General features: G+C 41.5%; 1 protein-coding gene across 4 annotated transcripts in view; it reads right to left on the bottom strand.

Annotated features, from left to right (window-relative positions):
• The window catches only part of zzz3 (zinc finger, ZZ-type containing 3), a 128,918-nt gene that overhangs the window by 60,101 nt on the left and 54,969 nt on the right, over positions 1–13,848 (bottom strand). For all 4 annotated transcript variants that reach the window (XM_052012436.1, XM_052012437.1, XM_052012434.1 and 1 more), the window contains exon 2: positions 648–2,203. In XM_052012436.1, coding sequence (XP_051868396.1) covers positions 648–2,140 — 1,493 coding nt within the window. In that variant the 5' untranslated portion in view covers positions 2,141–2,203. The remainder of the gene's footprint in view (positions 1–647; positions 2,204–13,848) is intronic.

The raw sequence follows: 13,848 nt of genomic DNA, 5'->3' as shown, positions 1-13,848 counted from the left end.
ACCTGTACTACGTCAATGGACTCCGTACTGACTCAATGTAACTGCACTATGTAATGAATTGACCTGTACGATCGGTCTGTAAGACAAGCTTTTCACTGTGCCTCGGTACAAGTGACAATAATAAACCAATATGTCACGATTCCCCCAGCCTCCAAAACGTCTGCTATCAGGTTATACCAAGTCACAGCAAGAAAATTACCTTCATGCCAATGTGCCCTATGCTATGTGCACGAGAAGTCAGCAACATTTTAAGTACTCCCAACAACTCTTTTTTCCTATGCATGTACAAAGGACACTCATAATCTGTGAGGTATCAGGGAGACAAGTAATTCTGTTTTCATTCAACACGCTTTGTGAAAGCCTCCAAAACGTCTGCTATCAGGTTATACCAAGTCACAGCAAGAAAATTACCTTCATGCCAATGTGCCCTATGCTATGTGCACGAGAAGTCAGCAACATTTTAAGTACTCCCAACAACTCTTTTTTCCTATGCATGTACAAAGGACACTCATAATCTGAGAGGTATCAGGGAGACAAGTAATTCTGTTTTCATTCAACACGCTTTGTGAAAATAGGCAAAAACTGACATCGTTTAAAAAAAGGGAACAAAGAAAAACTGATGTCATGGTTACCATGGTTACACATACTCTTTGTTGTGTTTCAGTGCCACATGGTCTGATTCAAAGTAGTATACATCAGGCTCTTCCTCCTCCTCCTCTTCTCTAGACTGCTGGCTGCTATTCTCCCTGCTTGTGGGCAAATGCCCTCTGTCCAGCCCCAGGTGTGCAGGCGAGTTGGGTACATTACCACTGCAACTGTCTCCAGCCCCATCTAGAGGCAGCTCCCTTTTAGCTCGAGAGTCATCGTCCAATTTCGCACAATGTTCCCTGTCTGCAGCCATTACTGCTCCGATGGCCAGTTCACATTCATTAAGACTGGGAAATTTATCTTCCACCTGCCCATTGTCCCTGGGGGGTGAACATATCTTTTGAGGACTGCTCTTGTTAACTGCAGCCCTTCTGGGCGAAGTTCTCAGTGCATATCTGTGTTCTTGGGATTCAAACAAGGACCCTAATCCAGAGTCTGGCACTGCAGAAGAATCAGCCACCCCTGAGATCTGTTCAACATCCTGAGCAGCATCTATACTGCAACTGGCATTTTCAAAACACTGTTCTTTCAACAGGGATGAGCTATACCCCACAACATCGACTTCTTCCTCTGATTCCCTGATTTGCGATGGGTTTTCAGTTGCTAGAAATGCGGTAGATTGTTGTGACTGACTGGTTTGCGACACAGAGTGGCAGTCACTTACTGTCTTGTAGTCTTCCCACTCCGAATCTCTAGAAGGCACATCAGGCTCTGAAATGGTGGCCACCTTACTGCCATTTAGCAGCAGCAGCGAATGGCCAACTGAGTTAACATTTTCAGTTTCTGTTGGTAAAATGGGTGCACGCATATCAACACGTTTTGGTTTATTGTTCAAATGAAGAGGTTCACACTCACTGCACTCTGGAGCAGCAGCAACATCTTTCTCATTGATCCCATTGGCAGCTTGGTGAGCAGACACCTCTTTCAGCAGCAATGAGTCCTCACGTCCACCATCCAAGTCCTTCATTTTTTTGATCTCCCTTTTGTCACAATCATCCAGTAAAAGAAACCGTCGAGCGCGTTTGAGCTGCGATGAGTCCCCATCATTGTTTGCGGCTGAGCCCTTCCGCTCGAGTGAAGTCTTTTCATTCTTAACAGGCGGCGATGCATCCTCCAGGCCATCCGCAGGCTCTGAGCGGGAGCATCGCTTTACCCGTTTGAAGACGGGCAACACTGGTTCACAAATGTCCAAAGGCTTTTTCTCGTGATTATCCTTCTCAGAACACAACAGTCCCCTTTTTCTAGGGCTGGCCCAGGACTCTCGGGCGTTGTGCTGTTTACATTCGTTAACTTTCCCGCTGTTTGTGCCCTTCTGTTGCGGCGTGGCTTCTTGCTTCTTTTTCGGTGATCGCGATCTTAACTGAGGAAGAGGGGATGAATCATCAGGGTGAACTATGCTCCGATTCCTCAAGGTCCGTCCGCAGAAGTTTTCATCCAAACCGTTCGTCCCAACTGACGACCTTGTAACACGCTGGGATCGAAAAGCAGCCATACTATGGCAAATTCCTAAAATATCACCATCATGATTCTCTCATGAGCACCAAATGAAGAAAACCTTGAGAATACAAAAGAAAAGAGCAAGTTAAGCTTGATGCAATAAACAAAACATATTGTATACAAATACCATCTAAATGCAATTTGACTTTGCCATGTATAACATTGTATTTAAACATTTTGTTTTCAGCATTTATCTCCTCCTTCCCCAAGTACCCGAAGCAGAGAAAGAGTGCAAAATAATGGGGAAACAGCAAGGCAGTGGAATTGCTTTTTTGACTGATCTCGGAAAAAGCTGTCAGCAACATAGACTGAATGGACCTCTTCTGTTCTATAAACGTCTATCATGACATGAAAGTAGTTTTTTTTGAATCAACAGTACTGTACAAATATGAAAGCTAGATCTCAAGTACGGAAGAAAGAACAAGGGAGTTATAACTGTTTCCACAGACATATCCAACTAACATTCAACAAGAAGAATGACTGGCCATATTTCATATGAACAGTGTAAGCAAAAGCAGTAAAAAGATTTATGGGTTTCTCCAGACACATTCCTTATTCCAAAGTTGCTGAAATTATTAGGTAAAAGATGAGGAATAACATGATTTGAAGTAGTGGGAATGACTGAAGAATAAATTGAAACAGAAGCAGGAGTAGGCCATAAGACCAGTTGTCCTCACAAACCCACTCACCATTCAATAAGATCACGGTCGATCCGATCTTGGCCTCAGCACTACTTTGCCACCTGCTCTTCATACTCCTCAACTCTCTTGTTTAAGTAACTGTCAATCATCATCCTGAATATTTTCAAGGAATCTGCCTTTATAACTCTCTGGTATAGAGAATGCTGAAGATTCACAACCCTCTGGGAGAAGAAGTTCTTCTTCACCTCTATCTTTAAGTGAGCAGCCCTTTATTCTGAAACTATGCCCCTCAGGGAAACATCCTTTCAACATTTACCTTCTCAATCCTCCTCAGGATCATACATGTCATTCTTCTGTCCAATGAATATAGTCCCAACCCGATCAACCTTTCTTCATAAACCAATCCCTTCATCCCAGGGTTCAATCAAGTGAACCTTCTCTATACTGCCTCCAATATAAGTACAATAAAACTCCAATGGCCCAGCACCCTCAGGACTTGTCTGACTGGTCTTACTGGAATGGCAGATTTTCTGGATTCTTGATATTACCCCTATTAACACCACAGCATACTTTTATATGACTTCTTGAAATTATAGAAACCTAGAACAGTACGGCACAGGAACAGGCCCTTCAGCCCACCATGTCTGCACTATGATGACACCAAATTAACCCAATCCCATCTGTCTGCACATGGTCCATTTCCCTCCATTCCCTGCCTGTTCAGGTGCCTGTCTAAATGCCCCCTAAATGTTGCTATTGTATCTGCTTCGACCACTTCCCTGGCAACGAGTTCTAGGTACCTGTGTAAAAAAAAACTTGCCTCGCATATCTCCTTTAAACTTTCCACCTCTCACCTTAAACCTATGCCTTCTAGTATTTCACATTTCCACTCTAGGAAAAAGACTATCCACGTCTCTCAAATTTTATGAACTTCTATCAATGTGGTCCCTCAGCTTCCAATGCTCGAGAGAAAACAATTCATTTATTCAACCTCACCTTATAGATAATACTCTTCAATCCAAGCAACATTCAGGTGAACCTTTCTGCACCCTCTCCAAAGCCTCCCTATCCTTACTGTAATGTGGTGACCAAAACTGCTCATAATACTCCAGATGTGGCCCAACCAAAGTTTTATACAGCTACAAGTCTTCCCAGCTTTAATACTCAAATGTCCCACCCTTCCCTCCTCCATCTGCCTATCACCACTCCTCACCTGAATCCACCAATCGCTTGCCAGCTCTTGCTTCACCCCTTCCCCTCACCTCTTTATATTGGCCGTCCCCTGCCTTTCTCTCAGTCCAGATGAAGGGTCTTGTGCTGAAATGTCGACTGTCCACATACCTTCTTTACCACCCTATCCACTTGTGTTGCCACTTTCAGGGAGATATGGACTTGTGTTACACATTGATATACTAAATTTTTCAGTACACCTGGTTTAAAGAGAGCAGGAAATTGAGCCTGAGGGAGTTTCTGCTTATCACAGTCCCTGCTTGTTCTCTAGGTCCACAGCTCGTACCATAGGGTAAGATGCCGAGCCATCAGGAAATCCAAACAACTGGATACCAGTTTATTGGAATTTTACAGAATATCCTTCCTCAAACATGAAAACTAAAAAAGTACTCCAGAAGCAGACCTATCGGCACCCTGTACAGCTTGATCAAAACTACTCTACTTTTATACTCCATACCTCTTGTAATGAAAACCAACATAAGACCATTAGACATAGGAGCAGATTTAGGCCATTCGGCCCATTGAGCCAGCTCCACCACTTGATCATGGCTGATTTAGTTTTCCCTCTCAACCCCATTCTCCTGCCTTTTCCCCGTAACCTTTGATGCCCTTACTAATCAAGAACCTATCAACCTCCGCTTTAAATATACCCAATGACTTGGCTTCCACAGCCACCTGTGGCAATGAATTCCACAGATTCACCACCCTCTGGCTAGAGAAATTCCTCCTCATCTCTGTTTTAAAGGGATGTTCTTCTATTCTGAAGCTGTGCCCTCTGGTCCTAGACTCTCCCACATCCACTCTGTCCAGGCCTTTCACTATTTGGTAGATTTCAATGAGATTCCCCCCCACCCCATTCTTCTGAACTCCAGCAAGTACAGGCCCAGAGTCATCAAACGCTCCTCATACATTAACCCTTTCATTACCGGGATCATTCTTGTAAACCTCCTCTGGACCCTTTCCAACGCCAGCACATCCTTCCTTAGATATGGGGCCCAAACCTGCTTGCAATACTCCAAATGTGGTCTGACCAACGCCGTATAAAGCCTCAGCATTACATCCTTGCTTTTATAGCCTAGTCCTCTCGAAATGAATGCTAAACATTCCATTAACCTTCCTAATTACTAGCTGTACTTCATGCTCACTTTTTGTGCTTCATGTACTGGGACATAAATTCCTTTGTACTACATCATTTTGTATCCCTTTTAAATAATAATTTGCTTTTTCATACTTCCTTCAAAAATGGATAACCTCACATTTTCCCACATTATATTCTACATGTCACCTTCTTACCCATTCACTTAACCTTACCCCTTTACAGGCCCTTTATGTTCTTGCTAATCCATCTATCTTTATATCAACAACAATACTGGCTTCAGGACACTAGGTCCCTTCATCCAAGTCATTAAAACTTCTTAATATAGTTGAGGTCCCAGAACTCCACTAATTCCTGACTGCTGATCTAAACATGACCCTTTTATTCCAGTTCCCAGGTTACTATTAATTAGCATGTCCCTATCCACGCCAACAATATACCCCCAAACCTTGCGCTCGTCTTGTGCAGTAACCTTATATGTGGCACTTTATCCAATGCCTTCTAGAAATCCAAAAACACTGCATCTAATGTTTCCCCTTTAAACACTCTGTTTGCTTTATCTTCAGAGAACTACAGCAAATTTGTCAGACATGATTTCTCTTTCATAAAATCATGATGCCCTGATTGATTGCCCTATGATTTTCCAAATGTACTATTACCCCCATAATAATGGATTCCAACATTTTCACAATGACAAATGTTCAGCTAACTGGCCTAAAGACTCCCACTTTCAATCTCCCTCCTGTCTTGAATAGAAGCATTACAAATAGTGGCTTTCCATTTCTCTGGGATGTCTCCAGAATCTTGGGAATTTTGGTAGATTACAACCTACGTATCCACTACCTCTGCAGCCACTTCCCTTAAGAATCCATGATCCAGGCAATCAGGTACAGGCAACTTACTGACCTTCAGCCACAGGTGACTTATTGACCTTCAACTGCATTAATTTGCCTAGTGCTTTTTACTAGTGATAGGGAATGATTTAAGTTCCTCCCTCCCTATATCCCTCTGATTGTTATTGGTATGCTTTAGTGTCTTCTACTATGAAGGCAGATCCAAAATAATTATTCAGAGTCTCTGCTATTTCCCATGATTGATTCCCCAGTCTCATCCTTTACCTACTTTCTTAATGATCTTGTTGAACTGTACCTTGGTGCTCTTACACCTTCTTAGCTAGACATCCTTTGATTCTGCAACCTTACATTTTTTTATCTTAATCTTGAAAGCTCCAGCTATCTCAGCACTTGGAGAGACAAGAAAACATTAGATATCCAAGAACAGTGCTCCCTCCTTAGAAAGTTGTCCCTGCCTCTACAAAGCAAAATGCTACAAGTGTAGGGATTATCCATAATTCACATTAATGGCAATAGATGTTCAATAATTTTGTTACATCTCGATCTTAAATACTCACTACCACCGAAGATGTTGACTCCTTTTTGTACTACAACTGCCAATCATTCTCCAAAACCTCACCAAGCTAACTATTATTCATGCATGCACTTTGAGAGTTCTCAGATTCCAGGACTGTCGGCGACTGAAGCTCAACCAACTTTCATTCGCAAACACATCCTTTGTAAGAGGTGTCAAAGGAACACATTTGGCCAATATTTTCCTCCTCCTGGTGTGAGTTTCTGCACAATGGGTAGCCCTCTTGCTTCAGAAGGTTCAGATTCAAGTCCCACTCCAGAAACACTGCTGCGGGTGCTGTCTTTCGGATGAAATCTTAAGGCCTTTTCAGCTCGGTATAAAAGGTCACACTACCATTGTTTGGAGAAGCGGGGGCTTTCCCCTGGTATCCTGGTCCCTCGGTCAATATCCCTACAACAGATAACGTAGTTATTTATATTTTGTAGGAACTTGCTGTGTGCAAAGCCACTTCATGGTATGACGCTTCATGGTATGACACTTCATGGTATGCTGCAGTAACTGCACTTCAAAAATACTTCATTGGCTATATAAAAAGATATTTCAGAACATTCTGAATCAAAAGAAATACCAGAAGCACATATAAAATACAGGAAAAATTTGAAGGAAAAAATGTTGGAAGTTTGCACACTGCTGAAATATTGAGCAGCAAAACTCAAAAACTCCAAAAACAACCTCACAAAGGAATGACCATTAACATGAAAGATATAGTTATTTAGTTTGTTCTCCTCCTTCCAGATAAAATGACTGCTGGTGGGTGGGAGCACTGATTGGGCTGAGGGGGTCATGATGTTAATTTGCAACATGATCGTGTAGGGTAGAAGCTTGCTAGAGGATCTAACCCTTTGCAGCGTAACTCCTTCATGTACATAATTCTTGTATGTTCCAATGTTAGTGGCAGTTTTAGAAATTTTAGAGACACAAGAGACTGCAGATGCTGGAATCTCGAGCAACAAACAATGTGCTGGAGGAACTCAGCAGGTCATGCAGCATCTGTGGGAAGAAAGGAATTGTCGATGTTTCAGGTCGAAACCCTGCATCAGGACTCAGATCCTGATCCTTGTTTGTTGCTTAGAGATTTCAAAGACATCCATCCACAACTTTTGAGTGATACAATTTACAAGTATCACAGACAAATACCTTTTATTCTACTTTGGACTTCCCTATTCATCCTTAAATGAAAAAAATTAGGTGGTACTCACAAAAGAACTAGGTTGCTTTTTAACTGATGGGTAATCGGATGAAATAACAGAGAGGCCACCATGGAATGGGGGCCCAAAGTACCTGCATCTAGCTTTTTAATGAGTGTTCTCCGATTTTTCTAATTCCTTACATGAAGGGGTTTATGAAAACATTTTTTTTTGAAAATTATTGAATCTGCTTCCATCAAACTTTCAGAAAATAAATATCAAATAAAAAAACTGGCTGCTTTAAAAAAAATCTTCTCCCAAGGTTCTTTTAACCATTAAATTTGTTCCCCATAGTTACCAAATCCTGTAACATTCAAATCAGTATTCACTATCAAGACTGTTCATGATTTTGAATCCCATTAAATTTTTTAACCTCCTCACCACCCCCTTTAAAATTGCACTATTTAGTTTATATTACCGCTGTCCATTCTTATTACAAATCTACATCTCTTCCTATTTCTGCACATTAAATTACATCAGCATGAATCTGTAATTTTAGTCAAAGTATTTCTCAAGTCAATTACTATCCTCCTGCTTGCAAATTTTCAAAATCTATTTCATCTACAACTTTGAAATACTGAAATAATCTAATCCAACCAAGACTTGTATTGGCTTGGGGACTTGATTAAAACACATCCTGAGGGATTTTGACAGGGTGAATGTGGAGAGCACGATTCCATTTGTGGGAGAATCTCAAACTAGGAGTTACTGTTTAAAAAATAAGGGATCACCCATCTTAGAAAGAAACATTTTTCTCTCAGGTTGTGGGCATCTCTGCAAGCCTCTTCCTTAAAGGGCAGTAGAAGCAGAATCCTTGAATACTTTTAAGGCAGTGTTGATGGATTCTTGATAAGCAAGGGGACAAAATTTTACTGAAGTTCAGCGGGAATGGGGAATAGAGGTTACAGTCAGACCAGCCATAATTTTATTACATGGCAGAGCAGGCTTGAGTGGCCCACTCCTCCTCGTGTATGTTCTTAAATTCTGGACCTAACCAAAGGAGTGTCCCTGCTATAGAAGGAGATCACGACATAGTTATATAATCTGAAAGATATTCAAAACAATTCTGTGCTTTGTCTCCCAACCAATGCTGCATACACGTTGTCACTACATAGTTTTTATCAACTGACTTCAATACTGATATTTCCTCTAAAATCTTAAATACACTAAATTAACAAGGGTCAAATTAGTCAAATACAATCTCCGTTTACTAAATTGATTCGGGTCACCACTTCTTAACCCTTTTTGTTCAGATAATTTTTTATGCCTTGAATTATAGTCTCTAAACACTTCCCCCTGACAATGTTACTCTAGCTCGCCCATGGTCAGTGGATTTATTCCTGAACCTCTTTTTGAGCAGAGTTGTAACAGTTGTAATTCTCCCATCCTATGCCATTATTCCTATTTTTAATGGAGGTGGAAAGATATCTATCACCACTTTTGTCTCCTTCAGCAACCTAGGATGCATTTTGACCAGGTGCCTTCCCTACTTTGAACACTGCTAACCTAGCTCTTTATCCTATCCAATCTTCCTATTATCTCTTCTTTTAATTTTGTCACCAGGCTCCACATCAAGCATACACTACGAGGATGTCTTGCTATACTCTCAAACAGACATGCATGGTATTGTAATCAATGGCCGCTAGTGAAAGTGGATGACAACAGAGCATTGTACAAGACTACTGTGTGCAAGTAAAATCTTCAAAAATCCTGAAAGATAGCCATTGACTCCTACAAAACAGACTACAAAGTCTTTCGTATACTCTGTATTGAACTAGAAACATATGAAAAGTATTAGCTTTTGTATCAAGCAGCAGCTGCTCACACACTTTAATGTTATTTCATTGTTGGACATTAAAAACCAAAGGCTGAGAACACCTTTTATCCCACAAGTGGCACCAGATTTTTTTTTTGCAACATATTACTGATTTTATTGCTGTAATCAATCAGTCTTTACATGACAAATAATTCCATTTGTTTGATTTTATAGAATGCAGACTGCGGTCATGATTACATGAGATGACACTTGGTTAAAACATCTTATCACCATATAGCTTTGATGCAATGGAAAACGTATTTGTATCTTGAAGTAATGAACATCACTGGAGTTATTACTGCTGATGTACTCATTATGTCATTATATGGGTTTCAAAGAGAACAATTTGGCAGCAGCAATATAACCAGTGAATTTAAGATTGCTTCCAGAGCCAAAGTGTATTCAAGCCAAGGGGTTAAGACAACCTCAAGTCAATAGTCTGACACACCAGATGCAGTATAATTACAGTCCTTGATGATGCAATTTTTTAAAATGTTTACTTACAAATGAGTGCCATTTGCAAAATTTGATAAAGAAAAAATAAATACTGGAAATGTATTCATATGTGCAATGCGAGTGACACAAGTTTCTTTTCTTCTTAGGTGGTCCTTGGGATCAAGGATGCCTTGCCTCCACTCCAGTTCTGAGAGTCCAGAGATGATTGACAAGGCCAATGTGGGAGCTCCAGGTTTTTTCTACAATTAGGACAGGATGTGGGTAGTTTGGGAGGTAGTGTACTCTTTCTGCTGGGTTTCTATGTGCTTCTGAAGCATGGACTCTAGGTTGTCAATGCCATCATGAATCTTCTTCCTCACTCTGAGAGGTCGTGGACCAGGGACTCCCAGAACTCAATAGAGATATTGCATTTTTTCCAAGGTTTTGAGAATATCCTAGAACTTTTTCCGCAACCCATCTGGTAATCTCTTCTTTTGACAGAACTTGGAATAGTTTCTGCTTCAGGAGCCTGTGAGGAACATGGCCTGTCCAATGAAGTTGAATGAAAGTAATTAGGGCCTCAGTGCTGGGGACAATGGTCTGAGAAAGGACACTACTGTTGGTTCACAAGATCACAAGACAAAGGAGCAGAAGTAGGCCATTCAGCCCATCGAGTCTGTTCCATGAGCTAAACTAATACTATTCCTATCTAGCCCCAATTTCCAGCCTTATCCCCATATCCCTTGATACCTTGACTAATTGGATACCTATCAATCTCCTCCATAAATGCCCCCAATGATCGGGCCTCCACAGCTGTACGTGGCAAAGAATTCCATAATTTCACTACCTCTGGCTAAAGAAATTTCTCCTCATTTGTGTTTTAAACCGGTACCCTCTAATTCTAAGATTGTGCCCTCTAGTCCTGGACTCACCCACCAGGGGAAACAGCTTAACCACATCTACTCTGTCCAGTCCTTTCAACATTCTAAATGTTTCTATGAGGTCCCCTCTCATTCTTCTGTACTCCAGTGAATACAGTCCAAGAGCCTACAAACACTCATCATAAGTAAGCCCTTTCATTCCGGGAATCATCCTCGTAAATCTTTTCTGAACCCTCTCCAACATCAGTACATCCTAAGATAAGGGGCCCAAAAACGCACACAGTACTCCAAATGAGGCCTCCCCAGTGCCCCATCAAGCCTCATCAACACTTCCTTACTTTTATATCTCTCAAAATGAATGCCAACATAGCATTCACTTTCTTTACCGCCGATCCGACCTGGTGGTTAACCTTTAGGGTATCCTGCACGAGTACCCCCAAGTCCCTTTGTACTTCTGTACTTTGAATTTTCTCCCCATCTAGATAATAATCTGCCTGTTTATTTCTTTTTCCAAAGTGTACAATGGCACATTTCTTAACATTGAATCTCATCTGCCATTTCTTTGCCCATTCTCCTAAACTATCTAGGTCTCTCTGCAACCTTCCTGTTTCTTCAATACTCCCTACTCCTCCACCTGTCTTAGTGTCATCTGCAAACTTAGCCACAAAACCATTTACTCCATCATCCAAATCATTAATGTACAAAGTAAAAAGAAGTGCCCCCATCACCGACCCCTGCAGAACACCACTAGTAACCGGTAGCCAGCTAGAACAGGATCCCTTTATTCCCATCCTTTACTTTCTACCTACCAGCCAATGTTCCACCCATTCCAATATCCTACCTGTAATTCCATGAGCTCTCATCTTATTAATCAGCCTCGTGTGGCACCTTGTCGAAGGCCTTTTGAAGGTCTAAATACACAACATCCACAGCCTCAGTTTTTCCATCAGTGCATTTAAAATATAAGATATCTTTATTAGTCACATGTGTATCGAAACACACAGTGAAATGCATCTTTTGTATAGAGTGTTCTGGGGGCAGCCCACAAGTGTCACCACGCTTCCGGCACCAACATAGCATGCCCACAACTTCCTAACCCATATGACTTTAGAATGTGAGAGGAAACCGGAGCACCTGGAGGACACGGGGAGAATGCACAAACTCCTTACAGACAGCGGCGGGAATTGAACCTGGGTCACTGGCGCTGTAAAGCATTACGCTAACCGTTACACTATCGTGCCTGCCCATTTGAAGGATTTTGCAGTGCCAGCACTGTGGCATCCCTCTGGTATCTGCAGAAGGTAGTCCAAGTCTTAGAAGCACTTAAGGAGGACAAGCATCATTGCTGCCGGGTAGACCATGAGGTTTGAGATCTTGATACTCAAACACCCTTTCCCTCAGACAGCCAAAGGCTGTCCTGACGCACTGAAAGTGGTGCTGAATTTCATCACTGACACTTGCCTACATTGAGAGGTGCTTCCAAGAGGTGGCCTACCCTTTTTCGAGTCACACAGCATTTACTGACTATTTCTAATTGCTGTGAAGTAGTAGTGGTAAGCCAATTTCTTGATTCTCTTCTGAAGGTACTCCACATGTTGTTGTTAGGATCTCTAGAATTTAAACCCAATTGATGATGAAAGAATGGCAACATATTCCAAGACAATGTAATCCATGAATTTGCAAGGAAATTCCAGGTGGATGCAATCCCACATGCATACTGTCCTGGACCTCCTTGGTGGTGCCGTTTATGCATTTTGGGAAGAGCTGTCGTTAAAGCCTTGGCACGTAGGTGCTGCATTTTTTGTATATGGTACACATTGCAGCCATGATGTGTTTGTGGTTGAGGGAGCAATTAAGTAAGATGGTGGACTGGGTGCCAACCAAACAGGCTTCTTTGTCCTGGATGGAATCAAGCTTCTTTCATGCTGCGAGATACACCCATCCAGTCAAGCAGAGAACATTCCGACACACCCTTGGGGAGTAGTTTGTAGATGGTGAAAAGATTCTGGGAAATTAGGAGGCAAGTACCGAGTGCAAGATACCTAGCTACTGATCTGCTCCAGTAGACACAGTATTTATGAAGCTAGTGTAGTTATTTTTCCAGTCACTGGTAACCTTAGGACACTGATGGTGGGGAGTCAGTGATAGTATTGTCATTAAAAACCAAAAGAAAGAAGCAAGACCTTCCCTTATTGGAGTCATTGCTTGGCAATTGTGTGGCATGAATTCTACTTGCATACCTGCATGTTCTCCAGGTACTACTGTAACCAGAAATGGGCTGCTTCATTTCAAGGAGTTGTGAATCGAAATGAATGTCCATTTTTTAAAAACTTATAATGAACTATTAATGAAACAGCTAAAGATGACTTGGCCTAAACATAATGACCTGCCCCAGTACTTGAAATGATTGATCCAACAACCACTATCATCTTCCTTTTTGCAAGGTATGACTCCAACAAGTACAGACTTTTCCACTTGATTCTCATTAATTTTTGTTTTGTCAAGGCTTGTTAATGCCTAACTTGGTCAAACGCTGTCTTGATGTCAAATACATTTTCTCTCACATTGCTTCTGGAATTCAGCTCTTTTGTCTATTGTCCAAAGTTTTAATGATCCTGGCAAAACCCAATCTGAACAGCAGTGAACTGTTTGTTACATATAAACAGCCTAATCTGTGCAATCTTTCCTCGTAAAACAAATTTAACCACCAGTTTAACCTGTCTACATCCCATTGTTGCCTCCTTACACCCTCTTCACAACCTTCTTATTTTTGTTATGGGTAAACTTAGCAACCACACTTTCAGTGCCTTCATCTAAGTCATTGTAAACTGTACAAAGTTGAGGCCCCAGTAGCAATCCCTGTGGCACATCACTTGTATTTACAAGCAGCAGCACCAAGATGCATTGGTAAGTGTATGATACAAGCTGCTTCACCACATTGTTGTTTGAAGATTTCTGTCACTTTGCCCACGATTGAGATTAAATTGAT

Source organism: Pristis pectinata, chromosome 3 (assembly GCF_009764475.1).
Source record: "Pristis pectinata isolate sPriPec2 chromosome 3, sPriPec2.1.pri, whole genome shotgun sequence".
Taxonomy (NCBI): domain Eukaryota; kingdom Metazoa; phylum Chordata; class Chondrichthyes; order Rhinopristiformes; family Pristidae; genus Pristis; species Pristis pectinata.
The sequence above is the reverse complement of the archived record's forward strand: the minus strand, read 5'-3'. Positions and strand labels throughout refer to the sequence as shown.